The 21,600-nt window shown below is 41.0% G+C and overlaps 1 protein-coding gene across 11 annotated transcripts in view; it reads left to right on the top strand.

The window, feature by feature from the left end:
- SPTB (spectrin beta, erythrocytic) overlaps positions 1-21,600 on the top strand; it is a 167,540-nt gene that overhangs the window by 82,792 nt on the left and 63,148 nt on the right. For all 11 annotated transcript variants that reach the window (XM_061609475.1, XM_061609477.1, XM_061609476.1 and 8 more), the window contains 8 exons: positions 3,708-3,799; positions 8,011-8,091; positions 8,601-8,716; positions 11,696-11,808; positions 13,691-13,878; positions 15,334-15,451; positions 16,934-17,092; positions 19,863-20,165. In XM_061609475.1, the coding sequence (XP_061465459.1) occupies positions 3,708-3,799; positions 8,011-8,091; positions 8,601-8,716; positions 11,696-11,808; positions 13,691-13,878; positions 15,334-15,451; positions 16,934-17,092; positions 19,863-20,165 (1,170 nt within the window). The remainder of the gene's footprint in view (positions 1-3,707; positions 3,800-8,010; positions 8,092-8,600; positions 8,717-11,695; positions 11,809-13,690; positions 13,879-15,333; positions 15,452-16,933; positions 17,093-19,862; positions 20,166-21,600) is intronic.

Genomic DNA, 21,600 nt, shown 5'->3' with positions numbered 1-21,600 from the left:
ACAGCAATGTTAATAATACCCTAGCTGAGAATCCATCTTTTTTTTTTATGCTGCAAATAAGGTGGCAGGAGAAGAATGAAATGTGGGTATGTTTGCAATTCTGTGCATGTTTACTCAGAAGTCTCATAGTGTTCATTGGGGCTACATAAGATTGCAGCCTGAACCACTTAGAAGCCAGTGACTGACAGTAGATTTGTTTTTTGCTGGCATTGTATCTTTAGGTGTTTTACCAGAAATCATAGAATCATAGAAAAATAGAGTTGGAAGGGGCCCATAAGGCCATTGGGTCCAACCCACTGCTCAATGCAGGAATCCAACTTAAAGCATACCCGACAGGTGACTGTCCAGCTACCTCTTGAATGCCTCCAGTGTTGGAGAGCTTACCACTTCCCTAGTTAATTGGTTCCATTATTGTACAGCTTAGGAGGCTTTTCTGATATTCAGCTGAAATCTGGCTTCCTGCAACTTGAGCCCACTATTCTGTGTCCTGCACTCTGGGATGACTGAAAAGAGATCCTGGCACACTGAAGGGATTAAAAGCTCCTATTTTATGGTTTTATATTGTGCTGGCTGCCTGTTAGCTACGGAGCTAAGTTCAAGGTGATGGCTTTGGTGTATAAAGCCCTATACAGCCTGGGACCAGGATATCTGAAAGATCATCTTGCTCCTTATATACCCAGTTGGTCCCTGCACTCTGCAGATGCTCCTGCAAATACCATCTTATCAGGAGGTGCGCCCTGCACAATATAGGAAGTGGATCTTTAGTGTAGCGGCACCTACCCTTTGGAATTCACTCCCCTTAAATATTAGACAGGCCTGTGTCTTTTTGGCGCCTACTGAAGACCTTCTCAGTGGTGGCCCCCGAACTGTGGAACAGTGTTCCCGAGGAGGTGCGCTTGGCGCCGACACTGCTATCCTTTCGGCGCCAAGTTAAAACCTTCCTCTTTCCCAATGCATTTTAACTTAAGCTACTGATTTTTTATCCGTTGTAACTGTTTTTTAGATTGTTTTATTGTTATCTGTTCTTATTGTATTATATTGTGTATTTTAGTATATTTTCTGTTGTTCACCGCCCAGAGAGCTTTGCTAGTCGGGCGGTATATAAGTTGAATAAATAAATAAATAAATTATTGCAGTCTGCATTGGTGTTGGAATTGTTTTTTTAAGATGTTTTAAAAGATTTTTTAAAATATGTTTTCTTTTAAAAGATGTTTTTAAAATGTTTTTAAGACTTTTTGTTTTTAAGCTGTTTTTAGTGTTTTATCACCTGTTGCTGCCCTGGGCTCGTTTTGGGTGGAAGGGCAAGATATGAACTAAATAAACTGGCTACAGTAGTCTATGGTCTGGTAACCTCAAGGTTGGATTATTGCAATGTGCTTTACATGGGACTGCTTTGAAAATGGTTCGGAAGTTTCAATTAATGCAGAACGTTGCTGCCTGATTGTTGACAGGCTCAAGGGGAACAGAGCGTATACTGTAACACCTATCCTGTTCCAATTGCACTGGGTGCCTATATGCTTCCGAGCCCAATTCAAAGTGCTGGTTTTGACCTATAAAGCTCTTTATGGCTCAGGACCCCAATATCTTCTGGAATGCCTCTCCTGATGTGAACCGACCTGGACCTTTAGATCTTCCTCTGAGGCCCTTCTCCAGGTCTCCCCTCTGAGGGAGTTGTGACGTTCCCTCTTTTGGCTCCACCTGTCAGGTTCCCACCTGCTTGTGGCTACTGCCTTTCACTAGGCACCACCTCAGGACACCACCAGTCAGGATCGTCGTTTTTATTTTTTCTCACTCTGCTCTAGCACAGATCCCTCAAGATCCCACTGCTAGGCAGCACCACCAGCCACTCTCTGTAAACGATACTGCTGGAGACTTCCCCTGAGTCTCCCTACGACTTATTGTTACTTTGTGTCTGGGTGCCCTATGTTGTCCACAACCCCCCTGTATCTTTTTCTATAAAGCATACAATCCTGGGTTGCTCTGGATACTTGACGATGTTACAATTTCTCCCTTCACCGCTGCCACCATATGATACAGTTTCCCTTCAGCCTTGGTAATTACCCTGCCCTCCCTTCTGGTCTGTGTATTCCCAGCCAAGGATCAGGCTTTTGGTAAACCAATAAAAGTATTTATTTGATAACACCAGGAAATAACAAGATTACTTTAGGAATGTTTAACAAGTGTATGGTTTCATTTAGTGTCACTCTTTATGTTTCTGGTCATATATATACTGTCTAAATATCAGCCAAATATAATCCAACCCTCCCTCAGAACTCTGCCAACCAACCCATCCAAATAACTCTCCACTAACGACTCTCCAACAACTCTCACCAACCGACCTCCTCTCAACTGTCATCCTCCCATTTATACCTTCAGCCATTCAAACACTCAGCCAATCATCATCCAGCATTCTCCAGCCTTCAAACCCATGCTCTCTCTCCTCTCATTCAATTCACTTACCATATATCCCTTAATAAACCCACACTTACCATATTTACAGGTTTTAACATATAAGGACATCACAGGAGTCTCAGAGGGTAGTGACAAGGGAGAGGGCCTTTTCACTTGTGGCTCTCCATCTGTGGAATATGCTCCCCATTGAGGTCCACCTGACACCTTCATTGTCACCTTTTTGGTGCTAGATAAAGACTGACCTTTTCTCCCAGGCATTTGATAGACGGAGATTATGTTTGTTTTAATATGCTGCCAAACCTTCCTGTGACTGCATGGGGGTGGTATTGCTATTGTTTTGTTGTTGTTTATTATGTTTTTATAGTGTGTTTTATTTTTGTTTTAACATTGTGTAAGTTGCTTGGGGATCTTTGGGTGTTAAGCAACTAATAAATCTTAATAATAAATAAATAAAGGATTTGCAACTTTATGTCATATATCATTTTGAGAACTTAACATTAGTAAGGGGAAAATCCAAATGAACCAATAGCATAATATCTTTGTTAGAACTAACATAAAGATCATAAAGAAGCTTATCAGAACTCTTCATCTGGTTGAGTTTTAAGTTTAAAAAATGTTGCTAGGCATGATGAAAAAGACCTGTCTGTAATAGTTTTTAAGATGGGAGTGGAAATGATGCTATGCAAACTTCATTAGGCTAGAACGTTGTAAGCACAAAAAGATCTCAGGTTGCACCAAAGGCTGCCAGGATTGAGGATGATGGCTGTTCTCCCCTTTGGAAGTATAAAAGCCAGCAATAACTTGGATCTGTTTCTATCACACTGATGAGAACACACTTTAAGGGAAAAGTGACTAATTACTCTTACTAAATGAATAAATACTATTGGGGATTTCCAGGCCTGATTTTGCATGTGTGAATCCACTTTGAGACCATGATCTTCAAATCGTACACTTCGGAGTACCTCCACTGAGTGTTACTGTAATTGTTCCAGATAACACAATTTGAAGATTGCAGCCTTAGGTGGTCTAGTATATCAGATGAATCATTATACTCAATTCATTTGCAAACAAAATGTTAATATTTTGAATAGAAGAAGGATCATAGTCTGTTTACTGTACAAATTCAGCCCGTTCTCTCCCTCCCCCGCCAATGTTGTAATGTCATGAAAGGAAATAAAGTTAATAATTGTTACCATTATCAAGCTGTTTGTGTTAAAAGCCTGAACCGCACAGACAAATACATGTACAAACCCAAGCATCTGCTGTAATAGTGCCATGTTCTTCTTTCAATTTAGATCCAGGACATCATTGTTCAGACTCAAGAAGGCCGGGAGACCCGCTCTGCAAAAGATGCACTGTTACTCTGGTGTCAAATGAAAACTGCAGGGTACGATGACAGCTAATATTTTCATCCCAGTAAACACACTGTAACGAGTTGGCTTAATGCCTTAAGCCTGCAATATCTGCTAGGGAAATACTAAGCAAACCTGGATGGACTGTATCAAGTTTGGCCAGATTCCTATTCAGTTCATACCACAAGGACAGAGCTCTCCATGGAAATGTTATAAGGTTGTTTTAAAATGTAACCCCTTGCCTTTCTACCTCTGCCATAGACTCTATAATGTTCTGCTACTCTATGGCACTCATTCCCTTTCTCCATAAAGAATCCAAGCACACCTTCGCTCCCCGCTCCCCCAGTTTCTGTCTCTTTTCATGAAAAGGCATTGTATATGGGTCCTGAAATCTCTTTTGGATTGTTCTGTTCTGGACAAGCTGAAAATATTTAAAATGTCTGCCAATATTGTACTTTGATAGACATTCAGATACTTGTAGTGGAGTGGGGTGGGCAAGAATCCCAGGCTGCGAGATTCTGGAGGTCTGGTTTTCCCAGCTAAACTATCATGTAGTCACTGCACATGCTGACATCCTGTTTCAAGTGTCATGTCATGAACGGTTGTGTGAAGACTGATAATGCATGTAGAACTCTCTATAGAGCTTTTTTCTATGGCACTTTAAAGGCTTGAAAAACTACTGCAGGAGAGTGCAAAAAGCCAATCCTTTCCACTATATGTTGACCTTGTCATGACAACTGAAATCGGCTTAGTGCAGATGCAACTAGAAGCCAGAATGTTGCCATTTTGGCAGTGAGGAGAATCATGAGAGTAACCCTTCTGATACTCATCATTGTAACGTTTTAAAATGGGAATATTTTCAAAATAATAACCTATACATGAATGGGGAATCTGTGGCCCTCCAGCTGTTGGACTCCATCTTCCATCAACCCCAGCCAGCATGGCCAATGGCTAGTGCTGCTGGAGTTGTAGTCCAACAACATCTGAAGGGCACAGGATCCTCACCCCTGCTCTAGATCATCTGGAAATCACGTGGTGTTCTGTGGCTTGAGTTAGGAACGAAAAGCAGGGGATGTTCACATTTCAGTACACTGGAACTCAGATACTAACTTAATTTCCTTTACTATAGTGCCTAACTGGTGCATGCTCCCTTTTAAGTACATTTATTCATTCAAACTTCTTGTGACTGGAGAGACTACTATATTGCTTCCGTTTTACTAATGAGTGGGAAAGGAGGTATCTCACCCGAAACCAAAAGTGACACGGGTATATGTGATTGGCCCTGAAAACTGTGCTCCTAAGAGGCCATTTCTGCCTTGAGCATCTGCTGCTCACTGATGCACCCATAGATAAGAGAAATATTTAATTTGCCTCTTTAAGCTCTCCAGGTATTACGCCATTCTTCTATAATAGGGAAGTCTGGATCAGGGTGGTTCAGTTGTTTCTGGTATTGTGGGCAGGACATAAGATTTGTGGCATGTCAGTTTTTCTCCTTCTGTGGTGAAGGATGTTTTGAAATGAATTACTCTTTCCATTCACTTCAGGCACATGTAATCATCAAAGGCTTTCACTCTTCTGATGGGAGGAGAGCCCTCTTCCCTCCCTCCTCGCAACCCCAGATCTTCTCCTGTCTTCTCTTCAGCAACAAGGATTTTTTACAGCTCTTGCTCCAATGGCTTGTTTTTGAGATGACAGATCAGACACTACTTTCTTTCTCCTTCCTTTCCATGATTAGTCAATCAGGGTAATAAGGGAATCTGATCATTTCCTTCCCTTCCCCCCCCCCAAGCACAAGCCTGCCTTTTCATTGATATTTGAAAAGCACTAGCTTGACTACCTAATTTTTCACATCTCTGTAGCCTTTCTAATTGCTCAGGCAAGAGCTTGCCTCCCTACACCCCCAGTCTGGCCCAGTTCTCCTTCATCTTATTTAACAATTTAAGTCCAGCATAATGCGTGTGGTATGAATGAAAAAATACACTGCCATGATATTTAAGGAAAGATAGCCTAATCGATCCTAATAATGAACGTTCTCTGAGTGGGGATTTTTGTGTAGCCAAAATGGCAGCCTTGGAGGAACTGAAAGGTTTGCAGAAGTTCAACAAAAATATTTAGGGAAAAATACATAGGGCAGTTGGGGGGGGGGGAGACCCCAAAACAGTCTGGTGAGGATTGAACATGCTTAGTGGGTGCTGACTGACTGTAGAAGGGGAAAAACATAAAACTGGGGGCAGAAGAGAAGGAAATAGAGCAGGGGTGGGTAACCTCTGGCCTGTGAGCCTAATTCAGCCCACCAGGCCTCCCCATTTGGTCCATTTCAGCCAAGCTACGCCCACCAGCCCAACATGTTGCCATATATGGGGCAGATAAACACCTGGCTCAGCTGAAAAAGGTTTGCAGGCACTGCCAATCAGCTGATCTGCTACACCTGCAAAGCACATTTCAAAGCCCTCCACAACACCCAACAATCAGTTGATAGGTCTTGCGGAGCGGTTTGCAAAGGGCTTTGCAAGACCCAGCAATCAGCTCATTGTCAGGTCTTTCAGAGCACTTTGAAAGGGGCTTTGTGGGCTGTGTATTTGCCCACATGGTTTGATTTCAGACCATGTATGTTGTGATGTCAGAAGATTGCCCTTGTGTGGGGGACACAGGAATCTGGCCCACTGGTTCCCCACAAACAGAGTATCCTGGAGGAAGGCATGGCTGGCTGCTGGAACTCTGAACAGGAGCACTCCACACTACAACACATGGCAGGTCCCACTTGTTTTTATGTTAAAGCCAGCTCTCAACATTCCATCACATTGTAGCATGATCAAGGAATAGAACCCAGGATCTATGCAGATAGGTTTAGGCTGGGGTCACCAGGGGCAGGGAAGAAGTTTAGCCCTCAATCCAGTCCTGTCCTTACATGCGCCCCTTTCCCCTTATCAATTAATGGTTTCCATTCACTCCGTGGGAAAAGTAAGGTGCTACACTTGAGGGGCACTATTTAATGAAAGCAAAACCAGCTTAACCCAAAAACTTGTATCAAACTTCTGCTAGGATGTCTCAACCTTTTTAATGCCACTGACTGTTCAGATATCCAGGCCACCTTCAGGTGCACATAAGCATTTTATTATTATTTAATTAATTTGTATACCACTTCATACTTGAAAAAAGCCTCTAAGCAGCTTACAATGTTGGAAAAAAATCAAACCAAATTACACATTTAAAACAATACAAAATGATTAAAACATTTTGTACATCTTAAACATTAACATCTTAACATTAACAATAAACATCATAAGAACCAAATTACACATTTAAAACATTTTTTAAAAAATCGTAAACATTAATATAACCTAAGATAACTAACATAATAAATCATAATCACTACTAACAGATTAAAACACAAATATGCCAGGAAGACAAGTTGCATACTAAAGACACATAAATATGCATGTGTCTTTAGTATGTAACACACATCAGTTCTCTTCTTCTCAAGGTCTGGGGTTGTGCTGCCTCTGCTTCCAGTGTGACTGAGGGAGAAGCTATATATGTGCGTTTATGGAATGTGTAGTAGCTAGGATGGATGGAGCATCCTGTGGGCCATTTCCAGCCTTCCCCAACCTGGTGTTCTTCAGATGTTCTGGGCTACAACTCCTATCATCCCTTATTGGCCTCGCTGGTTGGAGCTGATAGGAGTTGCAGTCTTAACTTCTGGAACACACTAGGTTGAGGAAGGCTGACCTTATCCATTCCATGGGAGACCAGTTGGACACTGCTGATTCTAGATCGGGGGTGGCCAACATGTGCCCTCCAGATGTTACTGGACTAAAACTCCCATCATCCCTGGGCATTGGCCATGCTGTCTGGGGCTGATGGCAGTTGAAGTCCAACAACATTTGGAGATCACGATGCTGGCTACTCCAGTATTAGATTATCAGAATTTTCCATTCAGACCAAACATCCTTCTGTCTATGGAGCAGCATCTGTGTTTCCAGATGCAATTTGTGTCTGTTTCCTTTTAATTTCCTATGATTAAAAGACAGATGTGGAAAATGCTAATGCCAGTGTTTTCCAAAGTGCAAAAGTGGCTTGAAAATGTAGCTTGAGCCAAACATATCAGATTACATCTTGGCTCTTGTGTTTAGAGAAAAGCTTTTCCTCATATCAAATATTGTCTGTAATTAGATGGCTGTTTTGTATTCTAAGGACTGAATTATAAATCCTTTTGTGTCCCTTCTCACTTCTCTTTGTAATGCAGCTATCCCCATGTTAATGTCACCAATTTCACCTCCAGCTGGAAGGATGGCTTGGCTTTCAATGCCCTTATTCACAAGCACAGGTAAGGACTAGAAAAAGCCCTTCTGACTTCTGAAACACAGTAGGTTGATGGGCACACAAATGTTTTTGCTGGTGAGTGTACATATGCACGCTTGGGCTCATCTTTCCTCCATGAATTCTGCCTTCTTCTCTCTACCTGTCTGCTGTAAGTCTCATTTATTATTCTTGCTATTTCTGATGTTCTGAGGTGAGTGCCATTCTTTATGATCTAAAATGGCACAGTCAGGCACAAGAAACAGGCCAGTGAAGACTGAATGTGCTCAACAGCCATGGAATGCTGACTGAATGTTTGGTAAGGGGATGGAAAATTGGGTGTGAGGAGGAACGGATAGGAGTATCCTTATGGAGAGCATTGCTCACTGAAAGAAACTCTGAAGAGGAGCGCTTTATACTGCAACCTTTTGTTGTAGCCCTCACTGGTAAAACTTCTGTCATTTCCTTTTGTATGGTAGAGTTGGCCTAACATGCTGCATGTTTTGTTAACTTTCCCTCCCCCCTCTTAATTTTTAGGCCTGACCTGATTGACTTTGAGAAACTGAAGCACTCAAACGCCAGGCACAACTTGGAGCATGCTTTCAGCGTGGCAGAAAGGCAACTTGGCATCACCCAACTTCTTGACCCAGAAGGTGAATCTTTTGGCTCTGTGCCTGCCCTTTTAAAATTGAGAATTGAGCTGACCAGGTAGATGAGTATTATACAGAAGAAGTGGATGTAAGTGCTGAGGAAATGGTGGCTCATTTGAGGAGTCTCTGAATTGGTTGTAAAATGTCTGACTGTAGAAGATCATAAATTATGTAGACATAAAGGTGGATGCAAAGCTCTGATTTTTTTTTATTTGCAGCAGTGTGTTCTCTCAGGGCACAATCCACCAGAAAGCTCTCCTGTCACTGTGCAAACCTCTCTGCAATGAATGGGAGCTACAAAAGTCTCTTTGCCCATTTTTATAATGGGCCCTTAAGACCTTTTCTGTTCTGGTGGGTGCATTTTTTTAGTCAGAGCTTTTAATGCTATATTTTTAGTCTGCTGTTGCTAATAATGGATTTTATTATGCTGTGTTTTGTGATTTTTTTTAGCTGTTTATTTTGTTGTCAGGATTGTTTTCATTTTTTCTCATATTTTTATTTATGAGCTACATTGGGTTTGATTTTATAATTCCAAATAAATGAATTAAGCCCCGCATGTAGACACAAATTAACAATGTTGCACGCAGTAAAATATGGTTCTTGGTGGAAGAGTAATTCCTCCAGTTGTGCTTCATAAATGTCTTTCTGTTAAACCAGCATGGCCAATGGTCGGGAATGACAGGAGTTGTAGTCCAACAGCATAGAGGGCCACAGATTCTCCATCCCTGGCTTAACATGTGAAATGCATTTAGAATCATAGAAGAGTTGGAAGGGGCCTACAAGGCCGTCGAGTCCAACCCCCTGCTCAATGCAGGAATCCAACTTAAAAAACATACCCAACAGGTGGCTGTCCAGCTGCCTCTTGAATGCCTCCAGTGTGGGAGAGCCCACCACTTCCCTAGGTAATTCGTTCCATTGTCGTACCACTCTAATAGTTAGGAAGTTTTTCCTGATGTTCAGTTGAAATCTGGCTTCCTGCAACTTGAGCCCATTATTCTGTGTCCTTCACTCTAAGATGGTCGAGAAGAGATCCTGGCCCTCCTCTGTGTGGCAGCCTTTCAAGTACTTGAAGTGTGCTATCATATCTTCCCTTAGTCTTCTCTTTGCAAGGTTAAACATGCCCAGTTCTTTCAGTCTCTCCTCATAGGGCTATGTTTCTAGCCCTCTGATCATCCTTGTTGCCTTCATCTGAACGTTGTTTGTCCATAGACATATCTAACATTTCTGCTGGCTAGTAAAGCTGGTCCACATTATTTTGTTTTATTTTTGAATGAGAATGTTATCTTTAAATGAAAAACTTGCCTTTTCTATATGATTTATTTGAACCCTAGGTTTTATATATTTTCATGTCACATAGTGAACAATGTTAGAAACAGTGTAGATCTTCCCTACATCAGACATGCAAAAAGTACAGAAAGACATTCCAGCAGTACAGAAGTTTGTGTTAGGTCTGATTCCTTTATTTCATGTGTGAATTTCCCCATTCATTTAAATGGATGGACCCGATTCTCTCATACATTGATTTGAAATGTGCATTAAATGAAGGGGGAACCTCTTAGGGGTAGGGAATCACTGGCTGTACAAATAAGCGATTATTGAATTAGGGTGAGTGAATTACCTTTTTTTCCAGCCTGAGGGCTACGTTGCCATGTTTCAAGCCCTTTGGGAATCGCGTGCTAAAAGTGAGTGGAGCTAACATCAGAAAGTGGGTGGGACCAAAGCTAAATATAGGCAGGGTACATGGCCATTTTTTTAACACAATGCATCCCCTGAATTGAAAATAAAATGAATTCATAATTAGAATATCACCACCCTGACACACACATATATTTATGTGATGATGACTTTTTGGGGTGCTCTTTAAAGGTAATCATGATAAAGATAATGAACTAAAATGAAGTTTTAACAGGCACTGTTTTTTAAAAGTGAAATGAATTACTTTGTAATAAAGAATTTGTAAAAAAAAATCCCCCACTGCTTTGGCAAAAAGATCTTCTGAAGATTGATCCAGGGGCTCTGTTAGGTGTAAAACTTACGAGCCGGTGGTGGCAAAAGTGAATAGGTAGCAGAAAAGCTGGGTATTGGCTCAGCTGGAATCCAAATAGGCTGTGGATTTCTGAGCTTTGCTGTCCTGTGGGGAAGGAGGTATGGATGTGACACCTTGCATCATTTTGAAGGTGTTCAAGGAATAGTGCACACCAACCCAGCCCTGGTTCCTCCACTTGCTGTGTCCTGAGCTATGATGGTGTGATTGAGCGGACAATGTTTTCCAAGTGCTGAGTCCACAGGAAACATTGGACAACACAGGAGCACTCCTTCCTTTTTCTGGAGTGCTCCAATCTGCTCTCAGTGATGGTGGTGTATTTTTTTTTCTTTTGTCACCAACAAATTTTGGGGGGTATTGGGAAGGACATAAGAAAATCACTTGCAGGGCCAGTTGTTCGTCATACCTGCATTAATGAGATGGAGTTTGTGCCCAGCAGTTAATCAGCTAATTAATTATCAAGCAGGGTTTTCTTGAAGTCAGGGTTCAGTGGTGCTTAGTCCTGTGAACCAGTTTAGAGGACAGACCTAGCTCTAGAAAATGTGTGAAGTTCTCACTATTCAGTAGTTTATGTTGTAGCGCTGTTACAAGGTACACTTCTCTTTCTTCTAGAGATATTTCATGTCCTCTCCGTCAATTCAGTACTGTTGAGAATGTAACTTCTTTGCATATTTTTTTTGTTTATTAGAGAGTCATAGCTGCTACTATTACTCTCCAAGACAGAGATAATATCCATATAGGAAAAGAACTTTTTATACATCTGGCTTTCCTCCCTTGCATTCCGTTGTCGTCTTATCTGAAGTTGGCTGGGTGGTGAGGTGGCTCATACTGCTACATTGTGTTATCCTGCTACAAAAGGGGAGTGATGCTTCAAGCACAGCTCAAAGCTCTCTGTTTTCAAACAATAGCTTTCTCTTGACATTCTGTTTGCTGCTCAGATGTTTTCACAGAGAATCCAGACGAGAAATCCATCATCACCTATGTAGTTGCTTTCTACCACTATTTCTCCAAGATGAAGGTGCTGGCTGTAGAAGGGAAGAGAGTTGGAAAGGTAAGACCATGGCCGTATAATCCCATTGTAGAGCAGACAAGTCCTTTTCTCAGCAGAAAAATCTTTCTTTACTACTGTTGTCCTATAAGCGGTAATGACTGATAAGCAGCAAAGGCCAAACATTTGCTGCAAACCAGCCCTGCCATCTCTGTCTTTGTTTTTTACTAGGCCAGCTTTTTCACATATAGGCTAGTCCATTTAATAGACCTTATTTGCCGTTCTTTTAGTATAAACTCATTATTGTTGGATTCTCCAATGGCTGGTAGACCAATAAAGTGGTAGTAAATTAGCAGAGTTTAGTTTAGTGTAACTTGCTTAGCGCTGTGTGCTGCATGGGTGTGATTTTTACCTGACAGAAAGCAAGCTTGTACCTTGCTTTAAATCGCTCAGACTTAGACTTGGTTTCAGAATAAGAAAAAAGCTACTTTATTAATAGAAATACATACTGGATAGGAAGGGTGCTACTTCTATCTAGCTAACTAAGTTGGAAGCTGCAGTGACCATGCCTGGACATTGCCACTCGTGCTAGAGGAGAGGAGACAAAGAGAACATGGCTCCTCCTCCTCCAATGGTCAGCAGAGATGAGAGAAACAGGAAGGTGAGTCAGAAGTGTGAATAGCTCCCTGAGACATACCAGTTTACATGGAAGGAAGATAGAAAAGATGAGCACACATGGCAGCCTAACCAGCTATGAGGGCTTTCTCTCTCTCTCGCCCCATGCAAAGAGGACCAAATGAGAGTTGCTCTTGTCACGCTTCTAACAATTATTACTGAATACTAACCAAACATTATTATTATTTTATTTATTTTTATTATTTATTTCATTTATTTGTTGCTTTCCACAAAAAATGTCTTAAAACAGCTTACAAATCCATAAAATACACAAAAGCATTACAAATATTTAAAAACAAATGCATCAAACCCCAAAAGTACTTTCTCCCATCTCTTACTCTTTGACTCCCAGAATGCAGCCGGTTTATTTTATATTATAGAACTCTGGAACTGCCCAACCCCTGTCTCTTAGATCCACCTGTTTCATAGTTATGTTAGTGGCCTGGTTAGTGCATGGTTTGTTTTAACAAACCAAGATTTAACCATGAACTGTCCCACAGACAATCAAACAAATTATGCCTTTTTTCTCCAGAGTTTGGTTTGCTTTCCAGTTGTTCTTGCCTTGTGCCTTTGTAGCCTCATGGGTGTCTCAGCTGGAGTGGCCAGACAAACCATGTTTAAGGAAGAATGCTAGGTTTGCATACAACCACAAGCCATAGTTAAAGCAAACACACACACACACACACACACACACACACACACACACGTGAGTGATCATGTCCAGCCAGCTCTTACTTGGGGAATTAGGCGTCTTATTTCATTATTCTCAGTGTTTGTAGACTGGATTATAAGGGATACTGCAGCCTACACTGTTTCCTCATCAGTGCAGATACACAAAGCGAGACCAGGACAGACTGTGCACTGAGGACAGTTGGCTCTGCATGGTCAGGATGGTAGGGACTGCCCCAGGGCGAGAAGGTATATGCTTTTCTCTTGGATACTTTATGGCGATTATCATTAAAAATTAGACAGTGAACTGGAGGTCGCTTGTGGGGCATCTATGGTTAATATATGATGAAATTCTACTATTTACCCACTTTCTTTTAAATCTGGAAAGGTTTGTTACGTTAATCTCCCTTAACAGGCCTGAGACTTCCAGGCTGTCATCCCTGCATGCAGCCCAGAATTTCTAATGTGGTGAAGTCAGACTTATTGACAGTGTAGAAGATTCCCATATGTAGGATCTGCAGGTAGATGAAGGGCTTGACATATTTCCAGCAGCAGCAGGTACCAAGGGAGCAACACTTTCTTCGTTTATTCCTTTTCTCAGGTAATGGACCATGCGATGGAGACTGAGAAAATGATCGATAAGTACAGTGGACTGGCTTCAGATCTGCTGACATGGATAGAACAGACTATTACCATTCTCAACAGCCGCAAGTTTGCTAATTCTCTGGCCGGCGTGCAGCAGCAGCTTCAGTCCTTCAGTACATACCGCACAGTGGAAAAACCGCCCAAGTAAGCCCTTGTCAACTAGATGGAGGTTTTGCTTGTTTGTTTGTTTTGCTGATGTTTACCAGTTTTTCACTGCCTTAAACCGTGCCCTCTGTATTGTGACTCATTTGGTTGTGGTCCAAGGCTTTCTGAGGAGAAGATTGGGCACATGGTGATAATAATGATACGTTTAATAGTGAGGAGCCAAGCTGAAGGGGGAAAGGGCAGATAATGTACCCCAAATTACATTTTGTTGTGGTGCCAAAATAAAATGCAGTTCTAAAGGTTTCTGTGCAGTTATACAGTTTTCCCTCTTCTTTCAAACTGGGGAAATTTGGCAAATGTTACTATCTGAATTATTAGTGAACACTTGACCTTGTATTTCAAAGAGAAGAAAAGGAAAATTCTCCCCCTCCAAAGCTGTTAATCAAGGATATTTAAACGTAAGGAAGACAACTAAATAGCTTGAAAAATATACCACCTGGTACAGGAATTAGATTTTATAGGCCAAAATAAAAAACACTCATAACTAGGGAGGATGCCCCATTGAACACAGTGACACTTAACTATGAGTAAACATAAATGGAGTTGCAGTGACCATCTCTGCTTAGAGCTGTGCCATTCCTTTGGACTAGCAGCAGTCAGTGCAAGGATTATCACATCCCGTGCATGAGTTTTAGATCTTAGGCTCATATTACTCATAAAATGTTCCATCTGAAAGTATCCCAACACAAACATTGCTGGGACGGTTTGTGAAGTTTTCTTTCACAAAGAATTAGTTGTGCTCAGTGGTTTTGATCAACCCAGTATTTGTTGTACTTGTATCTGTATGTTTTTACCCACTGAGCAAATAACATTTTTGGAGGGGATTTAAATCAGGAAAATAATGTAGCCATACACACACAGAAGCACACTTCCAGTTGCAATAGCTCTAGCTTGTTAGGTAATGGTGTACAAAATGTTTACTTTGTGCACAATTCTCTAGCCCGGTACAGCACTTATGGCTTACACAAAACTTCAGTTAGGGGCTCTCAGTACCAGTAATCAGCTGTTTGACTGGAACAGGGAGCTGGATTTAGTCTCTGCTGCGCTCTCTTTCCTGCTGAAGAAACTGATCAGAGTATTCAAAGAGACTAACTGGGGTGGCATGTGTGTAACCCCAACTATTGTACATGTGTAGGTTTGGATCAAGATCAAATGGCTGTAAGGGGTTTGGATTCCAGAAGTTCTGTAATCTTCATTCCTTCATTCCTTTCTGTCATACAAATTGCAATTACAAATTTATCATCCTAAAATCTGATAAATTAGACTTCTGGATAGACAGTGTGTGGCTAGTGTATATTGCTGCTTTTTATAATTGTTATGACCAGAGTTCAGTACATGCTATATTTCTTTGACTGTAATAGGTGTTGCTTATGTTGCTCATTGTGTCATCGTCACTCAAACTGTTTTTTCATTTTTTGCTGTGTTCTTGGGCAGGTTTCAAGAGAAGGGGAACCTGGAAGTCTTGCTGTTCACCATCCAATCAAGAATGCGAGCCAACAATCAGAAAGTGTATACTCCTCATGAAGGAAAACTAGTATCTGACATCAACAGGGTACCTACACAGTTCTTTAAAATAGTTAACATAGAGATGTGATAAATCAAGTCATTCAGTGTTGGGACTTTCCTTCTAGAAAACATTATTTCTTAATTCATTTAGCTGGTTTGGAAGAGGCCCTACACAGCTCAGTTATAGAGTGCATGCTTTGGACACAAAACATCCTAGGATCTCTAGATTTTTTTTTTAAAGGATCTCCTGTAGCAGGCGTAAGAAGGATCTATTTATCTTTCTTTTTTATTTATTCTTACATTTATATCCCACCTTTTCTCCAGGGAGCTCAGGGTGGCATACAAACATGGTTATCCCCCTCCCAATTTTATCCTCACAACAATCCTGTGAGGTAGGTTAGGCTGAGAGACAGTGACTGGTCCGATGTCACCAGTGAACTTCATGGCCAAGTGGGAATTTGAACTCTGGTGTCCTAGGTCACAGTTCAGTACACCACACTGGCTACTTGAGACTTGAGGAGCTGCTGTCCGTCACATTAGACCACACTGAGTGAAGTGGGCTAATGGTCTGAGTCAGTATAAGCAGCTTCATATGCTCATGACTTAGTTCAGTAATACTGAAAAACTAAAAAGAACAAATGGCATACTGGTGATGACATTTTCCAATTTGTTCAGAATCGAACTGCTAAATTAATTGTTCTACAATTATCATTGTAGCAAAAACAATTTCCAGCAAGATTAAGAAAGGGATTGGAAGTAGCTAACATAGAAAATGAGGAGAAAGCTATAGGGAGAGCTGGATATGTCCCAGCATATCAAGACTCTGTCCCACATCATAAGTTGTTCCCCACCTAGGTTCGTAGGGCTGGTTTATACAATACTTTCCCTATCCATCGATTTGGGAAACCTTTGACCCTCTGAATGTTGCTGAACTACAACTCCCATCAACCCCAGCAAGCATGGACAATGGCCAGGGATGATGGGAGTAGTAGGACAGCAACATCTGGAGGGCCAAAGGTTCCCCACACCTGCTCAACATTCTAGAAGTCCTGACTGTTCTTGATTACATGATCACATGGACAAACATAATGTGTGAATGAGGTTATCACATACGTGGTCTGTAGTCATTTCTATGATTGTAGTGACTGGAAAAAAAGTTTTTAACTGACCATAGGAATTGTTACTGACTAGTATCAGTTATTGTTTAGTTCACACATTGTGTGTGTTCATATGAGCAGGTGCCTGAAAAAAATGGGGCTTCTCATATATACAAAAAAGTGAGGATTACCCCACAGCACTTTTGTGTCATTTAAAGAGAGAAATACAAGAAGAAGAAATACCAGTAGCTCTTTGGTGGAGCAACATTCTGCTGATCTGGGGTTGGCTAGTGGACCCAGTATACGAATAGAATGCTTTATAAAATGTGCCATGCTGCATTATATAGGAGTTACCATGGCCTCTTGCTTGTACTGTATATTCTGTACTACCTGCTGAATTTTCTTTTTCCTGTGTACACACATTTGCACAGGCCTGGGAGAAACTGGAGAAGGCAGAGCATGAACGGGAGCTGGCCCTGAGAAATGAGCTTATTAGGCAGGAGAAGCTGGAACAGCTTGCCCGGCGATTTGATCGCAAGGCAGCAATGCGGGAGACGTGGCTTAGTGAAAACCAGCGCCTTGTTGCACAGGTAATGGGGAATTTTCTGGGAATGTGCTGGCTTCAGTCTGTGATCAGCGAGGATGTTGGGAAATAGGGGTAGGGATGTAGATGTGAATTTTTCTACATATAAAGCATCTTATCTGCAGCCAGAAAGTAGCTGTGTTTTGACAGTTGGTGATGAATATGACTGTAAGCCAAAAAAAGCAGAGTTGGCTTTCTTGGATGCCACCAGACTTGCCTAAGGAGAATGGACTATTTTTTCTTACGTACAGAGTGATGAGATTCTAGGTGTAGTACTAAGCCTGTGTGGTTTGAGCCATCCAGGAATCCTTTTTTAAAACTCAACTTGTCTGTTGGCTATCCAGACTTTTGAACTCTGAAGGCCGATTTGCACTTGACTCCAAAGGTTAGATTCTCTGTAGAAACAGTATTATTATTTATTATTATTATTTATTAAATTTCTATACTGCCCCATAGCCGAAGCTCTCTTATTTATTATTTATATATTAATAGCATTTGTTAGTCGCTTTTTTCCAAAAATAGGACTCAAAGCGATATACAAAAAGGAAAACAAAAACACACTGCATATGTTACAGCAAGTCAAACAATGGGAAGAACAATTTCAAGCGAAATAATACAACAATAATAGAGAAAAAACAAATGGCAGATATAACAGCAACACAAAAACCATACCAACACTATAAATATAACATAACACATTGTAACAATCCTATTACACAACTAGTCAATATGGCAAAAGTAGGAGAGAAGTTACACAATTTCAACTTCAACTTTAGCTACTAGAACCACCACAGTAGTAAAAGAAGCAAAGTAAGAAGAACACCAACAAACAAACAAAAATGTAATTCTCCATCTTTGGAGATGGCAGATTTAGCCACCACTCACCATATGCTCAGAGGCACATGTTACCAAATTCTTCCAAGCTCCACAGGAAGTGGATTGAACTGTGAAAGACCAACCTAAATTGTGTTTGCGTTTTGACCAATTTGTAGGGCAGTGCAATATCTCAGAGAGGAGGTCAGGTCTCCTGTTCCCCTGGTGCATTCACTATAGCTGTCCAATTTTCCTGCTTTTTAAAGTTTGATAGAAATATCTGTTGGCTATAAGTACATTCTTAAACCGCAAGATTTTTTGCCTATTAGTGAATTTTATTTTATTTTGTGGCTCTATATTGATTGATTTTGTAGTTTTATTTTTATGATTTTAATGGACATACTGTAATCGTGAAATTTTTGGAACCTGCCTTGGGACCTTTTGGTGAAGTAATTAATAAATACAATATATTTTTAATATTTTTATTTAAAAATAAAAATAAACAAGCAGTAGACATGTGTTAGGGAACTATGATTGGCCACATCTCTCAGCCTGTCTTTACTATATGTCTACAAGTGAGGAACTGCATAGTCTATGTAAGTGAGTTCAGATGGGTGCAGAATTTCTCATTCCAGAGGATCGTGGCAGGATTGGCAGATAATCTAAAGAACTCTGAATTTAATTCAGCACAGTTGCACCAAATGATACCAGCTGTATATCTGGGACACAATAATTTCACTGCAAATCATGAAGGATGCACTGAGAATCTCCTGTCCTTTCTCTGAATCCAGTTCCTTTTCCTAGTCTGAGTGTGTCTTCAGGCCATCAGTTTGGATACTTTTTTGCTCTTGAAATAGAATGAATGATCAAATACTTTATAGTTAATATTTGCATAGAGCAGAGGTTAAATGACTGGCCTGAAGTGGTTGTAGAGTGTAGGGTCTTTCTTAAGATTATTAACATCCCCCACTGCAGAGAAAGAATATGGGGTGGCTTTGGCCCCATCTGCTGCTGGCTCTAGATCTGTCTGACACTAGCATGTGCCCTCCCTGACGCATTCAGAGAATACTCCACCATGTTCTGGAACACAAGAACAGTCTTCTCTTCAGCATGGTGTTTTGTCCAATGGGCTTTTAAGTCAAGATATATATTGCACTTAAAAAAAAAAATCTGTACTGTAGTATGGTCTGGTTCCCGTTCTCTAAAGATGCTGTGTCAGACAATTTGCAGTGTAGATCCTGTGGCATGGTTGTACACCAGTGATATTCAGCCAGATTCCTATGTGGTATGCAAGAGTTAATTGCAAATCATTATAGAGTTGTTAAAGGGACCTGTGGATTTGCATCAAAAAGAACATCTTCTTACCATGTTATAAAGCATGGGTGGCTAACCTGAGGCTAGCCATTGTCCATGCTGGCTGCGGCTGATGAGAGTTGTAGTTCAGCAGCATCTAGAGGGCCACAGGTTAGCATCCCCTGTTAAAAAGTAACATAAATCACAGAGTACAGTGTTGTAGACCAGAAAGAGCTTTGTCACTTTATTCTGTTAATTTGTATAGACTGCCCTGAATTGCTACCACAGAATGATGACAATGCAAAGGGTAACCATATAGTCAAGAGACTGCATGAGATGACCTCCCCATGCAACAAAGATGTTATGTGGGAAGCTACTGAACAGCTATGATGTGGCTCTGTATCTTCTGAACTGACTGTTAGAAGCAAACCACTTAGAAGTTCTGTTACAATCAAGCGGTGTATACATTTTGTTAAATAAATAAATTACCCTGTGCAGTTTTCAGAGCACACAGAGACATGAACGCTCTGTTGGCACTACCTTAAAATGGTACCTAGATCCCTTCTGGGCATCTTTAAACAACAACAAAAAACACCCCTCTACAGTATGGAGTAGGAAAGGCAAAATGCAGTCATGCTGTTGTTAACCAAAGGCATGTTTACTTTGGGCAGGATAACTTTGGAAATGAATTGCCAGCTGTGGAGGCTGCAAAGAAGAAGCATGAAGCCATTGAAACTGACACGGCTGCCTACAAGGAACGTGTCCAGGCTATAGAGGACGTGGCCAAGGAACTGGAGAAGGAGAATTACCATGACATCAAGCGCATCAATACTCGCAAGGACAGCATCCTGCGGCTCTGGGCATACCTGCTAGAGCTGCTGCAGGCCCGGCGCCGGAGGCTGGAGATGAACTTTACGCTGCAACAGCTGTTCCAAGACATGCTGCACAGTATTGACTGGATAGATGAGATGAAAGTAAGGAAGGGCTCAGGTGGAATACTGTGGGTTGATAGAAAGAAGCCAGCAAATTAAGGGGGAGGCTCATACCTTCAGGTTCAGAATACCAGTCCCTGGGGAACAACAGCAGGAGAGGGCTATTGCCCTCATGTTCCGTTTGTGGGCTTCCTGTAGGCATCTGGTTGGCGACTGTGGAAAACAGTTGGACTAAACAGGCACTTTGGTTTGATCTGACATGGCTTTTAGGTGTTCTTAAAAGTGCATTTGTTTAATTAATTGATAAATGTGTATCCTGTCCTTCCCAAAGGAATTCACAAACTGGCTTACCTAAAGTGCTTCTGATACAATCCTAAAACCTTATAAATATAAATGATTAAAGACAACAATCCAGACATTCACACCACCAAGGAACCAGCTCAAGCAGTATTAATCATACTAGCCAGCTGTTCAAACAGCCATATAAAGTATCTTGGCCAGCATTGTGAAAGCCATTGGAGAACTAACCTGAAAGGTCCCTCTCATTGAGGAGTTCTCTAGCAAGGGTGCTGTCACTGAGAAGGCTCTGCTGCATAAAGCCCTTCTCCTGATTTCAGCAGGCTGAGGCAGAGCTTAAGACAATATTTTAAGAGACCTCAGAGCTAAAGAGAGGGCTATAATGGGCTTGGATCCATACTTTGTCACTAGAAAGTGCATATTGCTGGACTTGATTTGTGGCTAGGGCCATGGTTTTCCTGCTGGGAAAAACAACAACCTTAAAGCTTACAATTATAACATGAAATTTTTTTCATACAGCAAATGCATAAAAAATGTAGATACATTTTTAATGTTCATACAGTGTGCCTGATAGCTTTACATATTGTACTCAATAATAATAAGTTAAAACTATTATATCTCTTATCTATTTTTTTCAAATATATTCTGGATCACTATGGATACACAGATAAACAGCAGATTCTTGACCTTTGTAACATGGTGAAACAATATTTCTGGTTTGCCTATGTTTGTGAACTATCACATAATTATCTATGGCTACCAGCAGCTGCTTGGAACGCTTCTGAATTAAATTTAGTTCCTTCTATACTCTGATGCAGGCATGAAAAGAAAGGGAAAGTTTGTTCTGTTGTAGATTGGCATTGTTAATGTGCACCTCTAGTTAACATACATATTCAGAATCAGATCAGGGCTACTTTGAATCTTAACATATTGAAATTATGTCACAAGTATGGTACAAAGGTTAGGAAGCTGTTGTGTATGCATGCATCCACGATTAAAAATATGATGAAAAAGATATTCACACCACCCTTCAGATGTTGCAGACCTTTTCTGACACAGAGGACACTTCCAGACTGTTGCTATTTTTATAAATGCGCCACAAACCCACTTTCCCCAAAACCAGACTTGTTGCGATAAGGAAAGTGATAGGAAAATGCATTGCAAAGTGTAGGATAACAAT

Source organism: Rhineura floridana, chromosome 2 (genome assembly GCF_030035675.1).
Source record: "Rhineura floridana isolate rRhiFlo1 chromosome 2, rRhiFlo1.hap2, whole genome shotgun sequence".
NCBI classification, from domain to species: Eukaryota; Metazoa; Chordata; class Lepidosauria; order Squamata; family Rhineuridae; genus Rhineura; species Rhineura floridana.
Note: the sequence above shows the minus strand (reverse complement) of the source record. Positions and strands in the feature narration are given on the sequence as shown.